The following is a 23666-nucleotide window of genomic DNA, read 5'->3' as shown; positions in this document are numbered from 1 at the left end:
AAAAAAAAAAAAAAAAAAAAAAAAAAATATATATATATATATATATATATATACTGGGTACAGTGGCTCAGGCCTGTAATCTCAGCACTTTAGGAGGCTGAGGAGCAAGAATCACGAGGTCAGGAGTTAGAGACCAGCCTGACCAACATGGTGAAACCCTGTCTCCACTAAAAATACAAAAAATTAGCTGGGTGTGGTTGCAGGCAGCCTGTAATCTCAGCTACTTTGGAGGCTGAGGCAGGAGAATCACTTGAACCCAGGAGGTGGAGGTTGCAGTGAGCCGAGATCCTGCCATGGCACTCCAGCCCAGGTGGCAGTGCGAGACTCCATCTCAAAAAAATATATACATATTATATTATATATTTTTATTATATATTATATATATAGTGCAGAGAAGGCTAAAAGAACAAAAAATATATATTATATATATATATTATGTATTAGATATATAATAGCTGCCCCCCTCCCCTCGAACACGAGCACCCCGGGGCAGCCTCACCGGTAGGCGGCACTCAGTGCCATGTAGAACCCAAGGAAGCAGAGCAGCTCTCGCCATAGGAGTTTATAGATGCTCCCACGCCACAGCAGCAGCAGCTGGGAGAAGCCCCCGAAGCGGGCATTCGCCACTCGGGCTGTGTAGGTGACGGTCATCGTGGCACCTGGCAGGTGCGGCCAAGGGAGAGTGGGTGGCCCGGGTGGTGGCTGCGGGTCGGGGTGGAGAGGTGCGGGCATAACTGAGCACAGTGACCCCACCCATGTTCCGGCCGGCCGTCCCCTCAGTCCTGACCCTTGCCTGAGTTGCCTTCTCCCAGCTGTACCCAGTCCCAGCCCAGCCCCCGTGCCCCTCCCTGACCCGAGTCTCAGGCTGTCCCCTTCCTTGGACTCCTGGTGCCAGGCTCTGTACCTGCCATCCCCCACCACCAAGACCCTTGAGTCCCTGCAGTCAGCTTCCGAGTCACCCCCTGACCAATCCCCTTCACCTAGAGGCCACCTATAGCATCCCCCAGTCCGAGAGTCCCCAGTGCCTGAGTTTCTAGGTTCTCAAGGCTCTACCTCCCCCAAATTCTCTCCCTCAGCCCCTATTTCTGGTTCCCCTTTCTCTGCTTCTCCAGCTCCCAGTCTTGACCCATTCCACTCCCTGCACTCCCTCTGAAGCCCAGTCCCTAAGCCTCCGGGTCCCCTACCCCACTGCCTCAGCTTGTCCACCTTCCATGCCCCTGGCTGCCCCGACTCCCTTTTCCTCCCAGATCCACCTTGACCTTTCCTCTCTCCAGCCTTCCAAGCCCTCTACTCCTGGGCCCCAGAGGACTCCGGATGCATTTCTGCCCGCAGGTTCCCTATTCCCTCAGGGCCCCCTATTGCCCCAAGCCTGGGCTCATCTCACCTGTGTTGAAGGTGGCCAGTACAGCGACACACGGGGACAGCGATGGAATGGGCGGGTGGCTTCGGTGTTGGGTGGGGCTGGGGAGTGGGCGTGCCACCCCTTCCTGGTCCTCCTCCCTCGGCTGGGTTGCAGCTTCAGAACTTTTGTTTGAAGTTCCACAAGTTTGTTACCTGGCACTGGGGAAGATATCCGCTTCGTCCTCCCTTGCCCCTCCCTGTTCCCCTCCTAGTCACTCACTGGCAGGTCCTAGGGATCTGGAACCCAGAGGTTGGGGGAGGAGGCAGGGATGGTCTTTTTCCCAGTCCCAGACACACACACACACACACACACACACACACACACACACACACACTGCTCAGTGAGGCTGGGTCACTCCACAGTCACCTGTAATCCCACAGTGTCACAGAGATGCATGCAGAAACACATATCATAGTCCCAGACACAAACCCAGCTGCTTTGAATACAGCCTCAGCCAGGCAACATGGCTCACACTTGTAATCTTAGCACTTTGGTAGGTGTAGGTGGGAGGATCACCAGAGTCAGGAGTTCAAGACCAGCCTGGGCAACATAGTGAGAGTCCCCATCTCTCTTGAAAAACCAAAAAGCCTCACATAATTATGGTGACCCAGAGGGGCAGTACACACTGTCACAGAGGCTTCTGGGGTCACACAAGACTACCTACCTTGACCTCCCCATCACGCATATATAAGGCAGGTGGACTCTGACATACCACCCTCTGCTCTCACATGCAGTGCTCCCAAAAGTCCAATTCCCTCATGATCACACCACGTAACAAAGACACCCACACAACCAGCCAAGTGCAGACCCCTCCCAGACCACAGAATGCCTTCACACACAGTCTTACACCATTGCAACGCGGTTTTGTTCCCGAGTTCCCCTGTGTAAAGATGCACCCATGATCACACCCCAAATGCAAAAGCCCCCTCCTCAGCACAGCGACACACAATCCCAGGATCAGAGTGGGCTCTGGTGGTCCCTGACGTCCCCTAATCTAGCAAAGACACACACAACAGCTACCATTCTCTCAAGGGACCCCTAGCTGTCACTGCTAGTGAAGTTCACCAGCATTTGCACATCAATGTGTGAAGGCAACCCCCTTTCCATGTTCCCTCCCAGCGGCATGCCCAGACCCATACACACAGGTCCCAGACACTCTCAGCGTTGCCACAGACACACAAGCTTGGGGACACAAAACCTTGTCCTGAATTTGGCATGGATTCAGGACAGATGTTCGTTCTTCACAAACACACCTGTAAAGGGGGCACTCCCAGCCTGGTACAAATGATACCCACTTCCCCTCCATAGCCCAGCTTGGAGGACATTCACACAGATTGGTGTGAGAGGGACAGAGGCTCAGGGGTAAAACCCTGGGACGGGCATCCTAGAGTGCTCAGGAGCCCCTTGTGCATTCTGCACGGCCCCACCCGAGGTCCCAAGCCTGGCAGGCCAGGATGGGACACTGTGTTCCCAGACTGGCAGATGTTCGCCCTGCCCAGGGTAATTAGGAACCAGCCTGGGCTGGCCACCCTCCGACCTGCGCCTTCGCTGTCCAGCTGCCGGACAGCCCATAAATGGGGCGAGGGGGAAGCTGGGGCGGTGCCGTCAGCTGCAGACGAGGAGGTGGCAGGCTGGGTGCTGAGGAGCTCAGTTCCAGATCGGCAGCCCCCACTCCCTAGGAAGTGTCTTGCATTCACTAAAGCCGGCTCCTCCTTTTCATCCTCCCTCCCGCAGCTGACCAGCAGCCCCACACACTTCCGACAGCTGAACTCCCGCAGGGGCTGGGGGCAGGTTTCCTGAGCTAGTTGACAGGCTTACTAATTGTGCCAAGGAAAAATAACAAACATTTTCTTGGGGTTTCCTGCCTGGTGCTGGTAAAAATGCCTTGTGTGTTTCATCTCATGGAATCTTTACAGGCATACTAAGTCAGTCAGTTACTATCCAAGTAGGGAAACTGAGGCTCCGATGTCACATCTCATCTTGTTCGTAGCACAGCTGGGATTTGGATCCTGGCAGTTTGGCACGAGCTGGCTGTACCATTGTGTTTGTTTTACACATGCCACCCCAACAGGCCCACACCTGCTTGTGCACACCCTAGGGAGCTGGGGGGACAAGTCTAGGCCGCTGGTGGGGTTCCCCTTACACACACCCTGGCACACGCAGACTCTGGATATGCACAGTCTGAACACATTTTTTTTTTTTTTTTTTTTTGAGACAGGGTCTTACTCTTTCTTGGCTCACTGCAACCTTTGCCAACGCGGTTCAAGCAATTCTCCTGCCTCAGCCTCCCAAGCCCCGCCGCCATGCCGGCTAATTTTTGTATTTTAAGTAGAGATGAGGTTTCACCATGTTGGCCAGGCTGGTCTCAAACTCCTGGCCTCAAGTGATCCACCAGCCTTGGCCTCCCAAAGTGCTGGAATTATAGGTGTGAGCCACCGCGCCCGGTCTGAACACCACTTTCTGATTTGCGTGTCCTCAGGACCCCCTTTCCATCCCCCTAGCCAGCTCTGGCTTGGAACTTGTAAACTCTCAAGGTCATGCCCCATCCTGAGTCTCCAAGTGGGGACAATAGCAGCCGATGCAGTGGCAGAGGGAGGAGCGACAGGCAGGGAATAAGGGGGCCCATTAGGTGCCTTCCAGGCCTGTGTGCTCACAGCCTGTGAGACCGCTCTGGAGTCAGGATGGGACTTCAGGAGCCCCTCCAGCCAGAGCCCACTGTCACCCTGCCCACTAACCAGCCCCCTTGCTGCAGCCTTGTTGGGAGGGGCTAATGTCATCCCATGGGGGCAGGAATTGGGGGGTGGAGACTGTTAATCCCCAGTCTGGCAGGCCCAGCCTCTGCCCAGGGCGCCCACTAATTCCCAAACCAAACAGCAGGCAGCGGCGGGCCCACTGCCGGCCTAATCAGCTCCCCGCCAGCCTGGGGCTGGCCAAGGGGCCTCCCAGTTCCCACGCTCTGAGCTTCCAAGGAAGTGGGCAGATGCCTCTGTCTTCCATTCCAGGGTTCACAGCCCCAGCAGGGACACCTAGGGATACCTTAACCCACAGAGAAGGAGACAAAGATATCCCTGACCCAAGACGCCCTCCGTCCCAAGTTGCCACAATAAACATGCATCTCCATTAGGTTTCTGTTGTGAATGGGCCCCTCTAGATGTGCACAACCTGTGTAACTGTACATGAAGGTGCTTACCCTCACCTCCCAATGTCAACAAATACAGCAGTTTAAGATCATTTTATTGAAGAGCAAGAGGTGGGAGAGGTAAGGGGCAACTACAATCCCCCACCAGCCCCACCAGGGGGAATGGACCCCTCCCTGCCTCCTGCCCAAGTGGCTCCCCCTGTACTAAGGGGGGGACTTTGTGCAAACTCTGCCCCGAGGGGGTGGGGAGGGTGGAGGGTGAGTGTGAAATGGCAGCGGTTGGGGCTGGCAGCAGTGCTACTGGGCACTGGGGGGCTTGTAGGGCTCCAGGAGGAGGGCTGAGAAGGTGTTGACCTTGTCTGCCCCCCGCACCTCATGGGGTAACAGCGGCAGCTTCACGATATGGAAGTCTTCATACAGGTCCTCCATCTGCAGCCAGGGCAGAGGGTAGAAGGCAGTGGTCAGCAGGCAGGAAGGCAGAGACGGAGTGTGGATCAATAGAAGGGGTTGAGCTAGGAGGCTTCCAGGGTCAGGGAGAGAATACAGGGCAAGAGCTTAAGGTGTCATAAGTGGGAGTTGGGTCAGTATGGTCAGAGATCACTGGGCTAGACCCCCTGTTCTCCAGAGTCACAGGACCTAGGCCAGGCCAGCCACAGTTCACTATGGCTGGAATAATGGTGAAGGATCTGAAATGTGGGGGCGAAGGGCAGGAGGCTAGGGCAGAGGGCTAAAAGGTAGAGCAAAAGGTCAGAGAATAAAGGGGCAGAGGTGCCTCTGCAGAGCCAGTGCTGGGTGGGTGGGCACACCTGGTCCAGATACTTGGCTTGGATCTTGTGGCGGGCCTCACACATCTTGCAGGGCTTCTCAGGGTCGGGGAAGACGAGCTGGTTGACAATGATGTTGTGTGTGTCGATCTTGCACTTGGCCAGCTCCTGGATCAGCCTCTCTGTCTCATATAGGGACAGGAACTCAGCAATGCATACACAGATGAAAGTTGTCTGCTCCTGCAGGGCACAAGAGAGGACAGTAAAGGGCGGGTTCTGGGGCTGTCCTCAGCCCCCTGGGCCTCTCACCACCTGCCAGACCACAACTCACAGGGTCCTTGAACTGTTCGCTGACGGAGCGGATGACAGGCAGCGTCTCCTCCAGCTTGGAGGCCAGCTGGTCTGCGTTCATGTCCCCCAGGCCCAGCATGTTGCACATCTGCAGGGAGGATGTGGAAGGGCTCAGAGCTTACCTGGGGCTCATTCAATCCCCTGGGTTGTGGTTTGCTAAACACCTGGGGGTACACCACCACACCCAGCTAATTTTTGTACTTTTAGTAGACAGGGTTTCACCATTTTGGCCAGGCTGGTCTCGAACTCCTGACCTCAGGTGATCCACCTGCCTCAGCCTCCCAAAGTGTTGGGATTACAGGAATGAGCAACCTCGCCTGGCCTCAGCTTTGCTATTTCTGGGGAACCATGGCTAAGGGGCTTGACCTCGGGGAGCCTCAGTTTCCCGATCTCTAAACTTTCCCTCCAAGACCTGTTGTGCCAGATGAGCTGATGCATATAATATGCTCAGAATAGTGGCTGGCACACAGTAAGTGCTCAGTGTTACCACCTGAGGCACAGGTCCCCACAGGGGACAGGCACATACCCACACATGCACATACACCACAGGGTGTAGTGCTGGTGGAGCACAGAACAGTGGGGCTTTGGGTTGTCATCATAATAACCCATGGGGGCTGGGCGCAGTGCCCCACACCTGTAATCCCAGCACTTTGTGAGGTCAAAGTGGGTGTATGCTTGAGGCTAGGAGTTTGTGACCAGCCTGGGCAACATGGCAAATACCTGTCTCTACAAAAAATAAATTAGCTGGACATGGTGGTACACATCTGTAGTTCCAGCTACTTGGTAGCCTGAGGCACGAGAATCGCTTGAACCCAGGAGGTGAAGGTTGCAGTGAACCGAGATCACACCACTGCACTCCAGCCTGGGTGACAGAGCAAGACTCTGTCTCAAAAAATAATAAGCCATGGGGCACTCTCATGATCTCCATTTGCAAGACAAGGAAGGTGAGGCCCAGAGAGGTGAAGTGATTTGCCTGAGGTCACACAGCAGTTGGGTCATACAGTGAGTGCAGCGGGTTTAAAGGCAGGTCACCTGGTTCTGGAATGTGCTTTCCGGCTCTGTCTAGGGCATTTAGTGGGCAGGGGCAGGGAAAGAGTCCTGCCTGTGGGGGAAGAAAGACAGCTCCCTCCCTCCCTCCCATCCCCTCCAGGGAAAACTGCAGAGATGGGGTGGGAAGGAAAGGGATTTATTAGCACGCATCTGAGGGTCTGAGGGAGCAGACCCACTCCCACTCCCGGCTGCCTGCATGGTGCAGGTGGGGGCCCCCCGAAGCCTGCCTGTGAGATGAACGGGCTGATCTGGTTCTTGATCTGCATAAGCCGGCCCAGGCCCCGCTCCACGATGGTGGGGAAGTTGAGCAGCCTCAGTGTGTGGCCCGTGGGTGCCGTGTCAAACACCACCACGGAGAAGTTCATGCCCTTCACCAGCCTGAGGGGAGACAAGGGTCAGGCCCTCTCTGTCCGCTCTTTCCCTTCCCCAGGCAGCCCCCACCCCCGCTGGCTGGGCCTGACCTCATGACCTCGGCATAGCTCATGGCCTCATCGATGCCGGGAAATGCACTCATGGCCTCCTGCATCATCTTCTTGCCCATGCTCAGCATGTTGTCTTCCTCGAAGAACTCGTCAGGCAGCTCTGCCACGCCCAGGCTGGGGTCAATCTCCTGGGGGCCAAGATGAGACTCAGGTCGCTGCTACTGCTTTGTGGCGGGGTGGGGAGGTGGGGGCGCTTCCTAGCCAGGCATAGGGCCAGAGGGAGCCTGTGGCTAACTCTGACCATAGACGCTTCTTTAGGTTACAGCTGGGGGACCCTGAGGTAGCACTTAGGGTTTTGTACAGTTGCACAAAGGGTCAAAAACAAGGGGAAAATTGCAAGCTGTGCCCAGGGCCCTCAAAGGGAAGCCGAAACCCAGTTTGGGCCATTTACACTGCTACTCCCCACTTGCAACCCCAGAGACTCCCATGACTGGGCCATGACCTCTTCCAGATCACTCTTTCCTCCACTCAGAGATTCCCTGACCACCCTGAATAAAAGCACAGCTTCTCTGACACCCCCTGCCCTGTCTTCCTTTCTCCTTAGGTTTAGCCCCTAGGAGCTGGGCAGGATGGCTCACGCCTGTAGTTCCAACTACTCAGGAGACTGGGATGGGAGGATTACTTGAGCCCAGGAGTTGGACACCAGCCTGGGAAATATAGTAAGACCCATCTCAAAAAAAAAAAAAAAATATTAGCCCTTCCTCACATCTCACATGGTTCCCTTATGTTTATTGTATTTCTCTACAACAGAAATGTCTGCCCCTCGAGGGCAGATGTTTTACCAGCTAGCTGTGTCCCTAGCACTTAGCATGAACAGTATCTGGCACATAGGTCATCAACAGGTATGTAGAATCCAGCTGGTCGCAGTGGCTCACACCTGTAATCTCAGCACTTTGGTAGGCCGAGGACGGCAGACCACCTGAGGCTGGGAGTTCTAGACCAGCCTAGCCAACATGGTGAAACCCTGTCTCTACTAAAAATTTTAAAATTAGCCAAGCATAGTGGTGGGCATCTATAATCCCAGCTGCTCCAGAGGTTGAGGCAGAAGAATCACTTGAACCTGGGAGGCAGAGGTTGCAGTGAGCCAAGATCACGACACTGCACTCTAGCCTGGGAGATAGGAGTGAGACTGTCTCAAAAACAAAACAAAAGAAACATGTGGCCAGGCAGGGTGGGTCACACCTGTATTCCCAGTGTGAATACAGTGCCTTGGGAGGCCGAAGAGGGCAGATCACCTGATGTCGGGAGTGTGAGACCAGCCTGGCCAACATAGTGAAACGCAGTCTCTACTAAAAATACAAAAAATTAGTTGGGCATAGTGGCAGGCACCTGTAATCCCAACTACTTGAGAGGCTAAGGCAGGAGAATCACTTGAACCTGTGGGGACGGAGGTTGCAGTGAGCCAAGATTGCACCACTGCACTCCAACCTGGGTGACAAAGCGAGACTCTGTCTCAAAAAACCACAAGGAAAATCACACAAAAACCAAACATGTATGTCGAATCCATGAAGGGATGGCCATGCCTGGGGTCCCTGACCAGTCTCAGACTCAAGGCCTCCCTCTTTATCCTCCTTGTGTCACCACTTCTTGGTGATTTCCCATGGGGAAGCACCCAACTCGCTGGCCTCAGGGGTCATTTCCTGTTGGGGAGCTTGTCCACTCATCACCACGTCCTAGTACCCACTCTCTGCCCTTAACCTCCTCTCATGCCTCAGTTATTCTAAGCCTCTTTGGGCCACTTTATCCCCTCACCTGGCCCCTTGTAAACTGTCAGTGCCCCTCTTAGCTGGCACCCGTATCCAGCCCAGCCTCCACAGGTTACCTCTGCAAACATTCCCTTTCCCCCTGCTATTGGCAAAATTCCCCACCCTGGTTGCTTCCAGTTTTGTTTTGCTTTTCTTTTAAGAGATAACATCTTGGCAGGGCGAGGCAGCTCACACTGGTAATCCCAGCACATTAGGAGGCCAAGGCGGGCAGATCACTAAGGTCAGGAGTTCAAGACCAGCCTGGCCACCATGGTAAAACCCCATCTTTACAAAAAAAAAAAAAAATCAGGCCTAGCATCGTGGCTCACACCTGTAATCCCAGCGCTTTGGGAGGCCAAGGTGGGTGGATCACAAGGTCAGGAGATCGAGACCATCCTGGCTAACAAGTGAAACCCTGTATTTACTAAAAATACAAAAAAATTAGCCGAATGTGGTGGCACCAGCCTGTAGTCCCAGGTACTTGGGAGGCTGAGTCAGGAGAGTCACTTAAACCCGAGAGGTGGAGGTTGCAGTGAGCCAAGATCATACTACTGCACTCCAGCCTGGGAGACAGAGTGAGACTCTGTCTCAAAAAAAAAGAGATAGTGTCTCATTCATAGCTCATTGCAGCCTCAAACTCCTAGGCTCAACTGATCCTCCTGCCTCAACTTCCCGACTAATTGGGACTACAGGCATATACTACCATGTCCAGCTAATTTTGTTTGTTTGTTTTTTGTAGATAAAGGGTCTCTCTTTGTTGCCCAGGCTGGCCTTGAACTCCTGGCCTCAAGTGATCCTCCTGTCTCAGTCTCCCCAAGCACTAAATTACAGGTATGGCTTTCCAGCTTTTTCATCACTGCACTTGAGGGCCTGAACACCCTTAAAGACTATTCCCATCTTACTCTCCCTCCTTGTTTTCTTTTTTCTTTTTTTTTTTTTTGAGACGGAGTTTCACTCTTGTTACCCAGGCTGGAGTGCAATGGCGCAATCTCGGCTCACCGCAACCTCCGCCTCCCGGGTTCAGGCCATTCTCCTGCCTCAACCTCCTGAGTAGCTGGGATTACAGGCACGCACCACCATGCCCAGCTAATTTTTTGTATTTTTAGTAGAGACGGGGTTTCACCGTGTTGACCAGGATGGTCTCGATCTCTTGACCTCGTGATCCACCCGCCTCGGCCTCCCAAAGTGCTGGGATTACAGGCTTGAGCCACCGCGCCCGGCTTTTTTTTTTTTTTCTTGAGATGGAGTCTAACTCAGTTGCACAGCCTGGGGTGCAGTGGCACAATGTAGACTCACTGCAACCTCTACCTCCCGGGTTCAAGCAATTCTCTGCCTCAGCCTCCCGAGTAACTGGGATTACAAGTGCCCACCACGCCTGGCTAATTTTTGTATTTCTTTTTTCTTTTTTTTTTTTTTAGAGATGGGGACTTGCTATGTTGCCCAGGCTGGAGCGCAGTGGCTATTCATAGGCGCGATCCCACTACTGATCAGCACGGGAATTTTGACCTGCTCCATTTCCGACCTGGGCTGGTTCACCCCTCCTTAGGCAACCTGGTGGTCCCCCACTCCAGGGAGGTCACCATATTGATGCCAAACTTAGTGCGGACACCCGATTGGCACAGTGCACTACAGCCCAGAACTCCTGGGCTCAAGAGATCCTCCAGCCTCAGCCTCCCAAGTAGCTGGGACTAGAGGCACACGCCACCGCACCCAACTCTTTTTTTTTTTTTTTTTTTTTTTGTGAGACGGAGTCTGACATTGTTGCCCTGGCTGGAGTGCAGTGGCACGATCTTGACTTAACCTCCACCTCCCAGGTTCAAGTGATTCTTCTGCCTCAGCCTCCTGAGTGGTTGGGATTACAGGTGCCCACCAACATGCCTGGCTAATTTTTTGTGATTTTAGTAGAGACAGGGTTTCACTATGTTGGCCAGGCTGGGCTGGTCTCAAACTCCTGACTTTGTGATCCACCACACTCAGCCTAATTTTTGTATTTCTAGTAGAGACAGGGTTTTACCCTCTTGGCCAGGCTGATCTTGATCTCCTGACCTTGTGATCCACCTGCCTTGGCCTCCCAAAGGGATTATAGGCGTGAGCCACCGTGCCTGGCCCTTGCTCCCCTTTTCTGAACAGAAATTTCCAATGGGCACTTGATGAACCGGATAATTCTAGTTCCCCCTGCTACCTTAAGAAGTGTTTATGGCCAGGCACAGTGGCCTGGGATTACAGATGTGAGCCACTAAACCCGGCCATACTCACCTGACTTTTTGAAATTGTTTTGTAGTGACAGGGTTTTGCAGGCTGGGCACGGTGGCTTATGTCTGTAATCCCAGCACTTTGGGAGGCCAAGGCGGGTGGATCGCTTGAGGTCAGGAGTTTGAGACCAGTCTGACCAAGGTGGCAAAACCCCATCTCTACTAAAAATACAAAAATTAGTTGGGCATGGTAGTGGGCACATGTAATCCCAGCTACTCGAGAGGCTGAAGCAGGAGAATTGCTTGAACTCGGGAAGTGGAGGATGTAATGAATGGAGATTGAGCCACTGTACTCCAGCCTGGGCGACAAAGCAAGAGTCCGTCTCAAAAAATAAATAAATAAGCCGGGCGCGGTGGCTCACGCCTGTAATCCCAGCACTTTGGGAGGCCGAGGCGGGTGGATCACGAGGTCAAGAGATCGAGACCATCCTGGTCAACATGGTGAAACCCCGTCTCTACTAAAAATAGAAAACATTAGCTGGGCATGGTGGCGCGTGCCTGTAATCCCAGCTACTCAGGAGGCTGAGGCAGGAGAATTGCCTGAACCCAGGAGGCGGAGGTTGCGGTGAGCCGAGATCGCGCCATTGCACTCCAGTCTGGGTAACAAGAGCGAAACTCCGTCTCAAAAAAAAAAAAAAAAAAAAGGGAACAACTTCCCATTAAAACTAAAGGCAAAGCCCCAGGCCTTTAAGAGTCCATGACCCGATTCTCAAAAAAAAAAAAACAAAAAAAAAAGAAAAGAAAACCTGTCTGAGGCTGGATGCAGTGGCTTACACTTGTAATCCCAGTGCTTTGGGAGGTTGAGGCAGGAGGATTATTTCTCCAGCCCAGAATTCGAGACCAGCCTGGGCAACATGGCTGTGTCTTTTTTTTTTTAATGTCAAAAGACCCTGTGTCTTTTTTTAATTTTTGAGACACAGTCTCCTTCTGTTTCCCAGGCTGGAGTGCAGTAGCACGATCTCGGCTCACTGCAACCTCTGCCTCCTGGGTTCAAGTGATTTTCCTGCCTCAGCCTTTCGAGTAGCCGGGATTACAGGCATACATCACCACGCCTCCCTAATTTTTTTGTATTTTTAGTAGGGACGGGGTTTCACCATGTTGGCCAGGCTGGTCTTGAACTCCTGACCTCAAGTGATCCACCTGCCGTGGCCTCTCAAAGTGCTGGGATTATAGGTGTGAGCCACCAAGTCCAGCCTTCACACAGCTTTAAATGCTACCCTTGGGTCAGTGAATTCCAAATCAATGACAATCTCCTCTGAGTTCCAGACTCACATAAGCAAACTACTATCATGATGTTTCCACTTGGATTTCCAGTGGGCACCCCAGATTCACTGTGGACTAAATGAAATTCTTGACTTGTCCCTTCTAAACCTACTCCTTTACTAGTTTTCCATATCCTAGCTGCTCAGAGAGAAAATAAAAACATGTAACTGGCCGGGCGTGGTGGCTCATGCCTGTAATCCAAGCACTTTGGAGGCCAAGGCAGGCAGATCACCTGAGGTCAGGAGTTCAAGACCAGCCTGACCAACGTGGTGAAACCCCGTCTTAAAAAAAGACAAAACATGTAACTAATTCATTTATTTCTCTCACCCATTACAACCAAGTAATCTCACTAATTTACTTCTAAAATAAATCCCTGGTGGGAAGCGGTGGCTCATGCCTGCAACCCCAGCATTGTGGGAAGCCAAGGTAGTCAGATCACTTGAGGTCAGGAGCTGGAGACCAGCCTGGCCAACATGGTGAAACCCTGTCTCTACTAAAAACACAAAATTAACAGGGCATGGTGGTACATGCCTGTAACGGCAGCTACTGGGGAGGCTGAGGCAGAAGAATTGCTTGAACCTGGGAGGCAGGGATTGCAATGGGCTGAGGTTGCACCACTGCACTCCAGCTTGGGCAACAGAGGAGTCTTGACTATCTAAAAAAAATAAGTAAATAAATTCCCAAATCTGACTACTTCTCCCCCAACATTCTGCCCCACCACAGTCCAGGATGCTGTCATCTCTCAACTGGTTACAGCCCCAACTTCCTTTTTACTTTCCTTGACTGACAATTGAATCTCCACTTAGCTGTCAGAGGGTACTTTTTTTTTTTTTTTTTTTTTTTTTTTGAGACGGAGTTTCGCTCTTGTTACCCAGACTGGAGTGCAATGGCGCGACCTGGGCTCATCGCAACCTCTGCCTCCTGGGTTCAGGCAATTCTCCTGCCTCAGCCTCCTGAGTAGCTGGGATTACAGGCACGCACCACCATGCCCAGCTAATGTTCTTGTATTTTTAGTAGAGATGGGGTTTCACCATGTTGACCAGGATGGTCTCGATCTCTTGACCTCGTGATCCACCCGCCTCGGCCTCCCAAAGTGCTGCGATTACAGGCTTGAGCCACCGCGCCCGGCCAGAGGGTACTTTTTAAACATGAATTTGGCCATAACATTGCCCTGCTTAAAACAAACAACTTCCCAATAAACCTGGAGTCAATGCCCAACTGCTTACCGTGCACTGTAAGGTCCCACACCACGTGGCTTTGATTGGTCTTTCCAACTTCTCCTTCCCCTACCCTGGCTCACTAAGCTTCAGGCACTCTGGTGTCCTTCCTGCTCCGCAAGTCCTCATTCATTCCCTTGTGAGTATGTTGAGGAAGGGGTGAAACAGGAGAGACACAGGATACAGAATGGATAGGACATGGTGGCTGCTGGTGTGTGTGCACAAGAAAGGCTGGAAGGGTCTTTCCCAGAAGTGGGAGCTAAGCCCTGCTCCACTCACCATAGCAAAGAGGTTGTCATAGCCTTTGACCTTGGTAGGCACCTTTGAGAACTTCTGGTCAAAAGCATCTGAGATGTTATGAGCTGGGTCTGTGGAGATGATCAGAACACTCTCACGTCCCTTGGACAGCTGGACTGCCAGGCTGCAGCTGGGTAACGGAAAAGTCAAAAGATGGGGGATGAGGGGTTGAGCTCTGTTCCCTGGGTCTGCAAGGGGAGTGATAGGTTCCTTAAAGCAGTTGACCCGGATCAGCAGGGGCCTTGAGAGGAGAGTATGGGTTACTGTGGGATTGAAATCCTCAATCCCTAAAAAGGACTCCTCTCTGATTTATCTACTGAACCCTCCATCTGAACTAGAGAGTTAAGGTTCAGCTGACTGAGTCCATCTGGCTGGTGCCCGCTTCTTCTTTGCTGGGCACACAGTAGCATAGCCCAGCTGTCCAGCCAGTGTAGCGTGACTCCGTGCCACCTTCCTTAATAAGCTGGGGGGGGGTCCCTTGCATTCCTTGCTAAGCACAGGATGGTTCAGTCCACTTGTCCAGGATCTGCCCCACAGACACCTCCTGCCTGCAGCTGCCTGGGACAGTCTGATCATGTGCCCTCTCCCTCGCTTTCCACCCTCTCTCTCGCCTTGGGCGTAAAACAGCAATGTTCACCGAACTAGGATTGATTGTTCGGTACAATCCCTACCCACAACTTTGGATTCACTTGGGTACGGTCCAGATGATGGAGATATCTAAGTGCTCCCCCGTCCCTCAGGCGCTGAGTTCACTGTGGTCCGGCACTTGAGCCCCAACAGTGATGGTCCAACTCAGAGGGTGCTAGGCCTGCATTTGTTCCAGGTAACTTCCAGAGTGTGAAACCCAAAGACCCCCGCCAACCCCCTTGCCCCGCTCATGGTGGAAAAGCCGGTACTTGGCCTCCCCTACGCCCAGTAGCATACCCTACCCGGCTCCTGGCTCCCGCAGCAGGCTCCGTACCTGCAGGTGGTCTTGCCCACTCCACCCTTGCCCCCAACGAAGATCCACTTTAGGCTGCGCTGCTCGATGATGTTGCTAAGCGTAGGCTCCAGCGGCTCCACATCAGGCGCGTCTTCGAACTCCTCTGCCTCAACCCCCCACCCGGCCACCCCTGCCGCCATTTTGGAACTGGCTCACGTGATCAAGCGGAGCGCACCATGCGAAGCACCTACAGGGGAAATCCTCTATCACATTCCCATCGAGGCTAGAAGCATGAATTAATTTCCCCATGACTTGCCTTTCAGGAGAAATATAAATTACGTTTTCACTATTCTTTGCTTCCAGGGTTCACTTTGTCAACCTCTGGTCTATATATCTCCAAGGACTCCCCCTACCAAATGAGCACATCAGTACGGTCCAGGGTACTCCTCTTCACTCATTGGGCCCTAAATCTTGCAGCTCTCCTTTCATTGGCTATATCTTTTCTTACTTCCACCAATCACTCTCACGCTCCGGTAGCGCCAACCTCGCCTTAGCAACCAGCCAAACACCCAGTCCGTGCCCTTTCGGTGAAGTTAGAGTCCAGGTCCGCCTTGGCCTGACTCCATAGGCTCAATTTTATGTCCATCATTTTCCCTCTATTCTTCACGTTGAATCCCAACCTCGCCTTAGGTCCGCCCCTTCTGTTATTCAATTGGTTGTTAGCCACTTGGTTCCTGCCGCAATCCAATCATAGAAGAGTTGACTCAGTTGGCTGGAGATTGGTCCCTGGGGCTGATAGCGGCTTAGAGTGTGCTGGTCCGCATTCTTAACCATTACTCCATGATCTCCCATGCTGCCTGCAATGGCGCTCCGTTTCGTAGAAGGGACCCTAATTCCCAAAAGCCTCCTTGCATTTCTCCTGTTCAAGAGAAGACTTCAGTATACCATATTTCATGTTTGAACCTCTGTCCTGGAGCAGAAACACAAGCTGGGTTCCAGGCCAGACCTCACCCCCATAATACGGTTTTTTTTTGTTTTTTGTTTTTTTGCTGTGTGATCTTGGGTAAGTCACTTAGCCTTTCTGCACTTCAAGTTCTTCATCTATCAAATAGGGGTAAATAAGGGGTGAATACAGAAGCATCTCTAAAGTTTTTTTTTTTTTTTTTTTTTTTTTTGAGACCGAGTCTTGCTCTGTCGCCAGACTGGAGTGCAGTGGCGCGATGTCGGCTCACTGCAACCTCCGTCTCCCGGGTTCAAGCGATCCCCCTGCCTCAGCCTCCTGAGTAGCTGGGACTACGGGCGCGCGCCACCACACCAGGCTAATTTTTAGTATTTTAGTAGAGACGGGGTTTCACCATGGCCAGGATGGTTCTCCTCACCTCGTGATCCGCCCACCTCGGCCTCCGAAAGTGCTGGGTACACAGGCGTGAGCCACCGCGCCCGGCCAATACTCTTAACTTTAGACGGAGACTAGGGCCTAGAAATAACGCCGACTTCATCTGAATACTACAGGTCATAAAATAAGCGGGTTAACATGTATGTAGAATCCTGCCGGGCGCGGGGGCTCATGCCTGTAATCCCAGCACTTTGGGAGGCTGAGGCGGTGGATCACCTGCCGTCAAGAGTTCCGGACCAGCCTGTCCAACATGGTGAAATACCGTCTGTACTAAAAATAAATTGGCCCGGCCTGGTGGCGCGAGTCTGTAAGCCCAGCTACTCCGTTGGCTTAGGCAGGAGAATCGCTTGAACCCGGTGGGGGCCAAGGTTTCTATGAGCCGAGATCGCACCACGGCACTCCAGCCTGGGCGAAAGAGTGAGATTCCGTTTAAAAAAAAAAAAAAGCTGATTCTCAGACAGGGACCTCAGCTCCACGGAGCAAGCTGTGTCCTCATTAAATGTAAACTTTATCCCAGAGATGGGTATCCAACCCAGAGATACCCCTATTTCTACTTGAGGGACCCAGGCTAGACATACTCTCTATTCCTAGTTAGGGACTCAAGTTCCTAGGTGTCAGCTGAGCACACAGCCCCAAATGAGGTGCTTCCCCTCACAGAGATTATTATTGGTGTCAGACGGGGATTCTAGCCCTGCAAAGCGAATCTGCTCCTAGCCCTGAGTGAAACCACACTCCAGAGAGCAAGCTACAGCCCCAGTCTCAGACAACAGTCTCATTCTAGGGGAGTCCCTGTCTGGGGAACAACAGCCCGAGTACTGCTGAATTTTGAAAACCCGAGAAGCAGGACTCGGTGGCTCACGCCTGGAATCCTAGCACTTTGGGAGGCTGAGGTGAGAGGATTGCTGGAGCCTAGGAGTTCGAGAAGAACCTGGGGAACATGACAAAACCCCATCTCCACACACAAAAAAATTGGTCAGGGGTAGTGGCGCATGCGTTTTCTCAGCTACTAGGGAGGCTGAGGTGGGAGGATCACCTCAGCCCTGGGAGGTCGAGGCTGCAGTGAGCCACCATCCCGCCTCTGCACTCCAGCCTGGGTGAGAGAGTGTGACTCTGTCTCCAAAAAAACAAACAAGAAAACCTCGCCAGACTGGGCTGGATGGCTCATGTCTGTAATCCCAACACTTAGGGAGGGGAGGGCAAGGTGGGAGGATCACTTGAGGCCAGGAGTTCGAGACCCAGCTTGGGCAGTACAGCCAGACGCCCGTCTCTAATTTTTTTTTTTCTTTTTTGAGACGATGTTTCGCTCTTGTTGCCCAGGCTGGAGTGCAATGGCGCAATCTCGGCTCACCGCAACATCCACCTCCAGTATTAAAGCGATTCTCCTGCCTCAGCCTCCCGCTGCCGGGCGCGGTGGCTCACGGCTATCCTAGCACTTTGGGAGGCCGAGGCTGGTGGATGACTTGAGGTCGGGTGTTCAAGACCAGCCTGGCCAACATGGCGAAACCCTGTCTCTACTAAGAGTACAAAAAGTAGCCGGGCGTGGTGGCGCGTGCCTGTAATCCCCGCTACTCGGGAGGCTGAGGCAGGAGAATCGCTTGAACCTGGGAGATGGAGGTTGCGGTGAGCCGAGATCGCGCCATTGCACTCTAGCCTGGGCAGCAAGAGCGAAAAGTCCGTCTCAAAAAAAAACAAAAAAAACAGAAACAAAAAAACCCGCGAGGCGGGGCCCCTCCTCCAGCCCCGCCCCTTTGGGTCGGTTCTCTCATTCGCCCCGCCCCCTCCCCGCCCCAACTGCGGGCGCTCGAGGGCCGGACCCCTCTTCCCGTCATGCATTGTTCGGGACGAGAAGAGTCGGGCGCCAAGCGCGGGGCCGGAGCGGCTTTCCCGGAGTCCTTTGCGCGGCACCTGGCGACAAAATGGCTGCCCGAGGGAGACGGGCGGAGCCTCCAGGCCGGGAGGCGCCGGGCCCCGCGGGCGGTGGCGGTGGTGGGAGCCGTTGGGCTGAGTCGGGATCGGGGACGTCGCCCGAGAGCGGCGACGAGGAGGTGTCGGGCGCGGGTTCGAGCCCAGTGTCGGGCGGCGTGAACTTGTTCGCCAACGACGGCAGCTTCCTGGAGCTGTTCAAGCGGAAGATGGAGGAGGAGCAGCGGCAGCGGCAGGAGGAGCCGCCCCCGGGTCCTCAGCGACCCGACCAGTCGGCCGCCGCCGCGGGCCCCGGGGATCCGAAGAGGAAGGGCGGTCCGGGCTCCACACTTAGCTTCGTAAGGAGCCGTGGGGGTGGGGGCGGGCGCCAGGGCCCGTCCTGATAGCGGGAGTCGGGGCCCGTGAAGGGGGATCGGGACCGAGGTCCACTTTCCGTCAGAATGAGGGGGCCCGTCGGGATCACTCTCTGAGGATGTGGAACTTGGATTCCCGACAAGAGGGGGGCTGGGGGCGGGAGTGGGGGCTCCAGGAGCCTGCCGGTGGGAAGTGGGAGCCGAGTTGTATTGGATTCAGCACTGTGGAAAATGAGGAAACGTGGATATCAGGATTCTTTCTTGTTTGAGTGGTACCTGGACCTTGGGTCATGGGACCACCACTGATTGTGAGAAAAGGGGGCAAATTCAAGTCTGGACTCAGAGCAGTATGCATTAGACTCAGACCACTTACTGTGTAAGGACAATTACTTACCTAGGACAATTGCTTGACTTCCTTGAATCTCATTCCACCAATCTCCATTTATTGAGCAATTTTCCTCGTGCTAGGCGTTGTGCTAGGAGCTGGGTATGCAGTGGTGAGCTTGCAGAGAAGATCGCTGCTTTCTGGGAGCCTCTGGGCTGCCCACCCTCATTTTCCCTAGTTGCAAAAATAGACATCGTCGCATCTCTTGATGTGGTGGTGAGGGTTTTATGAGGTGATCCTGGAAAAGTGGTTAGCACAGAGCCTGTCTTCCAAGAAGGGCTAAACTAGTGGTTCTCAATTGGGGCAGTTCCCTCCACCCCCACATTTGGCAAAGTCTAGAGACATTTTTGGTTGTCACAACTGCTGGAGGGGGTGCTAGTGACATCTATGGGTAGAGGCCAGGGATGCTGCTCAACTTCGTACCATGCGTGCGGTAGCGCCCTCCCACCCCCAAACAAAGAATAATTCAGCTCAAAATGTTATTAGTGCCAGGTTGAGAAACTCTGGGCTAAATAAATAGGGCATATATTGATTTTTGGATCTGAGCTTGCCATGTCTCTGGTGTTCCAAGATCAAGTCCCTGTAGTGTGGAGGAAAAAGTGTTGACTTGAGAGTAACAGACTGGGGGCTGTATTTCTGGATCCAGCATGTGACTTTGGGCAAGTGATCTAACCTCTGCAAGCCTCAGTTTCTTCATTTGTTAAAAATGGGCGTGGATTGGGTGCAGTGGCTCATACCTGTAATCCCAACATTTTGGGAGGTCGAGATGGGTGGATCGCTTGGGCCCAGGAGTTTGACACCAGCTTGAACAATATGGCAAAAACGCATCTCTACAAAAAAATTAAAAAGTTAGCTGGGCATGGTGCTACACGTGCTTGGAGCCCCAGTGAAAGCGAAACAGCTCCATTGTTTGTTGTTAGCACCTCACAGGCTGAGGCAGGAGGATCGCTTGAGCTCAGGAGATACAGGCTGCAGTGAGCCATAATTGCACCAAGGCACTCTGGCCTGGATGACAGAACAAGAGACTATCTCAAAAAAAAAAAAAAAAATCGGTATGAAATAGCAGGCCTGTAATCCCAGCACTTTGGGAGGCTCAGACAGGTGGATCACCTGAAGTCAGGGGTTGGAGACCAGCATGGCCAACATGGTGAAACCCTGTCTCTACTGAAAATACAAAAATTAGCCAGGCTTGATGGTACATACCTGTAATCCCAGCTACTTGGGAGGCTGAGGCAGGAGAATCACTTGAACCCGGGAGGCAGAGGTTGCAGTGAGCCAAGATCTCTTGTACCACTGCACTCTAGCCTGGGGGTCAGAGTGAGACTGTCTGAAAAAGAAAAAGAAATCGTCCCAGCAGCACAGGTTACTTAATGCCTGGCTGTGGAGCCTGTTGCAGCCCCTGGAACACAGGAATTCCTCAATCAGTGGGAGAAGGTAGGATACAGGATGAAAGGCTAGGGGAAGACTTCCTTTGAGGAAAGGGCAAATAAGGAAAAGTGTCAGGACTGGGGTTGGTATGACACCTGAGAGTGGAGGCTGAGTATCCCTTCATGAATGGGAGTAGCAGTAGTTGTTGCATCTTTTTCATTTGTTCATTGAGGGGCCATTTTGGTTACACCCTCAAGTAGGCCATGCCAGGTTAGGTACAGGGAAGGCAGTGGTGCTTAATGGCTGAGTATGCTATCCAGAGGCTTTGACCCACCTGACACTGAATCAGCTCCATTGTTTGTTGTTAGCATAATCTCTCTCTTTTTTTTTTTTTTGAGATGGCATCTTGCTCTTGTTTCCCAGGCTGGAGTGCAGTGACGCAATCTTGGCTCACTGCAAGCTCCACCTCCCAGGCTCAAGCAATTCTCCGGCTTCAGCCCCAGTAGCTGGGATTACAGGCGCGCACCACCAAGCCTAGCTAATTTTTTTTGTATTTTTAGTAGAGATGGGGTTTCACTATGTTGGCCAGGCTGGTCTCGAACTCTTGACCTCAGGTCATCCACCCGACTCAGTCTCCCAAAGTGCTGGGATTACAGGCATGAGCCACTACGCCCGGCCAAAAAGAGGGTGGTTGTAACTTCATTTTAGGGTAGCTGGGAAAGTGAAAGGAGATGATACATCCACAGCACTTGGCACAGGGCTTAGCATACAGAATGTGCTCGATAAAGGGAGTTGTTCCCACCTTTTGTGGTCCCCGCTGGGGAGGGTGGGGCCTTGGCATGGAAAGTGAGGAGAGAACTGGTCTCCACTGAGGTGGGCATTCTTCTCGATCCCTGGGAGGGCACCGCCGGCCCAGGGCAGGCGCTGAGTCGCGTGTGCTCCTCTCTGCTGCGCAGGTCGGCCGGCTGGCGGAGCTGGGCGCGGCGTCAGGACGGGCCACCAGGCCGGGCTAGGAAGGTGTAGTGGGCCTCAGCGCCGCCACAGGCGGTCCCGGCTCCTGTAACCGTTGCAGTCTTCTGTCCCTTCACCCAGGTGGGCAAACGCAGAGGCGGGAACAAACTAGCCCTCAAGACGGGAATAGTAGCCAAGAAGCAGAAGACGGAGGATGAGGTGAGCAGGCTGGGTGTAGCGGGGCCACCCAGATTACCTTTCCCTTCCAGCCTTTGTGCGCAGCCTTCTCCCTCCCTGTCTGGTATCCAAGCCTTTGTTGAGTGCCTGGCAGGGTAGGAGGGCTGTCAACAGGTCCCCAGATAACTTGACTGTATGATCTTTAACTCAAACCCAGAGCTTTCTGGGTGACACTGGGAATGGGTCAGCTGTCTCAGGGCAGTCCTGACCCTGGTTCCTGGCACACCCCTCCCAACTCCATCCCCTTCCCACAGGTATTAACAAGTAAAGGTGACGCATGGGCCAAGTACATGGCAGAAGTGAAAAAGTACAAAGCCCACCAGTGCGGTGACGATGATAAAACTCGGCCCCTGGTGAAATGACGCGCCCCCCCCCCCCCCGCCTGCCCATGGCCTGGGACTCTCTGCGATGTACATAACTATTTAATGCAGCGGCAGCGGCGGCAGCCTTCCCCGAGAGGACTTAAAAGCAAAAGGAAACCGAGATGCTTCCCGCAGCCGTGGACGATTCTCCAGGACTCTTTTTTTACCTTGAGCACTTGTCTCATGAGACTTCATAGAACAGTGGTTTACTGTCCCCCCTCCTCCCACCTCCTCATTCTCTCTGGCTTTCTCTTCCTCTTCTCACCCTCCTTCCTCCCCTTAGCCATCACTTCTGGGAAGTAAAGAACTTGACTTAGTGCCGGAGCTGTGTGCCTGATTTGTCTTCTTTGCGCTGTCAAACCTAAGCCTATCCCCCAGTAGCTGGCATTGTACCTGTCAGAGCCTGGGTCTGGCCAGGTAAGGAGTGGGATGTGAAGGGTGTAGGAAGGACAGGGGCACATCCCCTCCTGTAGGCCTGGGCTTTCCCCAGGATCCATCTCCCCTCACTGCTGCATCCCCACTGTGCTGCCTTAGGCTCACTTTCTCTTCACAGTTCCATTTTGGCTGAGCCAAAGCTGTTGCACTGTGCATTCAGCAGACACTTAGGAGTACTAAGTGCTCTTCAAGGCTCTGGGGCCGCAGCTGGGAACATAACACACCACACCCTCCCTGCCCTTACAGAAGGAGACAGACACAAACAAAAAGGGGAAGCCCTTTTGCAGCTGGGGAGGAAGGGGGTATGTCTTTTAGGTGACATTTGATCAGAGTCTGAGGGAGGTAAGGCAGAGTCCCAGACAGGGAACAGCCAGGTTGGAGAGGGCTTGGGCCTAATGGGGGCCTCATAAGTGAGGAGGAGGATGGATTATGGGGGGAGATTTCATGATTTTGTGCCCCCCCCCCTTTTTTTTTTTTTTGAGATTGTCTTGCTCTGTCGCCCAGGCTAGAGTGCAGTGCTGCGAACAAGGCTCACTGCCACGCTGCAGCCTTAACTTCCCAGCCTCTTCCCACCTTAGCCAGCAAGTAGCAAGGACCACAGGTTCACAATACCATGATCTGCTAGTTGTTAAATATTTTTTCGAGACAGGGTCTGCCTGTGTTGCTCAGGCTGCTCTCCAACTCCTGGGCTCAAGCAATCCTCTACTTGAAGCCCTTTGAGGGAGGCTGGGGTCCCTCCCAGATGCATACACCCTCAAGAGAAGGAGGGCGATGGGGTTTTTCTGTCCCACCTTGCAGAACATGACCATTGGCACAGACCTCCTGGCCCTTCCATGCCCTCCTTCTGGCTCCATTGCGCATCCTGGTGGAGCTGGAAGCTTCCTGGCTCCACCTGTTCTGCACCAAACTCACACAGATTTTAAGATGCCCTTGCGTCATCTCAAACCTGCTGGACATGGAGCAACATTGGGGGCCTCCAGCTATGGGCTCCCCCTAGTCTTCCCAGGAAGGAATGGCAGCAGCTGAGCAGTCTCCGCACTCTCAGACCTTATCTCAAAAAACAAAAAGAAAGTGGAAGAGGGCTGGGATTACAGGTGTGAGCTACCAAGCCCGGCCCATGGTTTCACCATTTGGACCAGGCTGGTCTCAAACTCCTGACCTCAAGTGATCTGCCATAGGAGTCACTGTGCCTGGCCCCTCCTTCCACTTTCTATCAAAAGAGGACCAAGACTCAGAGAAACATGGCTTCAGGAAGCAGAGGGTGGAAGGCAGAGGGCTGTGGTCCTGGGAATGGGCCTCCCACCCCAGCGCACCACAAGCTCTCAGATTTTGCCAAATGCAGTCTGTTCTGTAGGGGTTGGGGCTGGGCATT

General features: G+C 53.3%; 3 protein-coding genes across 6 annotated transcripts in view; 1 reads left to right on the top strand and 2 right to left on the bottom strand.

The window, feature by feature from the left end:
* Window positions 1–1570, bottom strand: part of BEST2 (bestrophin 2) — an 8016-nt gene extending 6446 nt beyond the window's left edge. The window contains exons 1-2 of one of the 3 annotated variants that reach the window (XM_032265857.1): window positions 1385–1570; window positions 500–702 (exon numbers count right to left, since the gene is read on the bottom strand). In XM_032265857.1, the coding sequence (XP_032121748.1) occupies window positions 500–651 (152 nt within the window). In that variant the 5' untranslated portion in view covers window positions 652–702; window positions 1385–1570. Of the gene's footprint in view, window positions 1–499; window positions 1165–1384 lie in introns of those variants that run through there. The other 2 variants (XM_032265858.1, XM_032265856.1) reach the window with 2 other exon arrangements.
* A 3049-nt stretch (window positions 1571–4619) lies between these two features.
* On the bottom strand, window positions 4620–15325 carry GET3 (guided entry of tail-anchored proteins factor 3, ATPase). The gene is made up of 7 exons (XM_032265890.1): window positions 14924–15325; window positions 13945–14092; window positions 7168–7316; window positions 6934–7084; window positions 5637–5744; window positions 5348–5545; window positions 4620–4970 (listed from the first exon to the last, which is right to left on the bottom strand). Exons 1-7 carry the CDS (start codon window positions 15082–15084, stop codon window positions 4839–4841), a joined length of 1047 nt encoding a protein of 348 aa, XP_032121781.1. The 5' UTR covers window positions 15085–15325; the 3' UTR covers window positions 4620–4838.
* Window positions 15326–18083: 2758 nt separating this feature from the next.
* TRIR (telomerase RNA component interacting RNase) lies at window positions 18084–22183 on the top strand. Of its 2 annotated transcripts, XM_032265891.1 has the most exons (3): window positions 18084–18541; window positions 21402–21479; window positions 21752–22183. In XM_032265891.1, the coding sequence occupies exons 1-3, from the start codon at window positions 18197–18199 to the stop codon at window positions 21857–21859; spliced, it is 531 nt and encodes a 176-aa protein (XP_032121782.1). In that variant the 5' UTR covers window positions 18084–18196; the 3' UTR covers window positions 21860–22183. The 2 variants fall into 2 exon arrangements, with proteins under 2 accessions (XP_032121782.1, XP_032121783.1); XM_032265892.1 differs by lacking the exon at window positions 21752–22183 and having other exon boundaries at window positions 18102–18518; window positions 21402–21478.
* Window positions 22184–23666: the final 1483 nt, after the last annotated feature.

The sequence above is a fragment of the Sapajus apella genome, unplaced genomic scaffold (assembly GCF_009761245.1).
Source record: "Sapajus apella isolate SASKATOON/1434 unplaced genomic scaffold, GSC_monkey_1.0 scaffold152, whole genome shotgun sequence".
Lineage (NCBI taxonomy): Eukaryota > Metazoa > Chordata > Mammalia > Primates > Cebidae > Sapajus > Sapajus apella.
The sequence above is the reverse complement of the archived record's forward strand: the minus strand, read 5'-3'. Positions and strand labels throughout refer to the sequence as shown.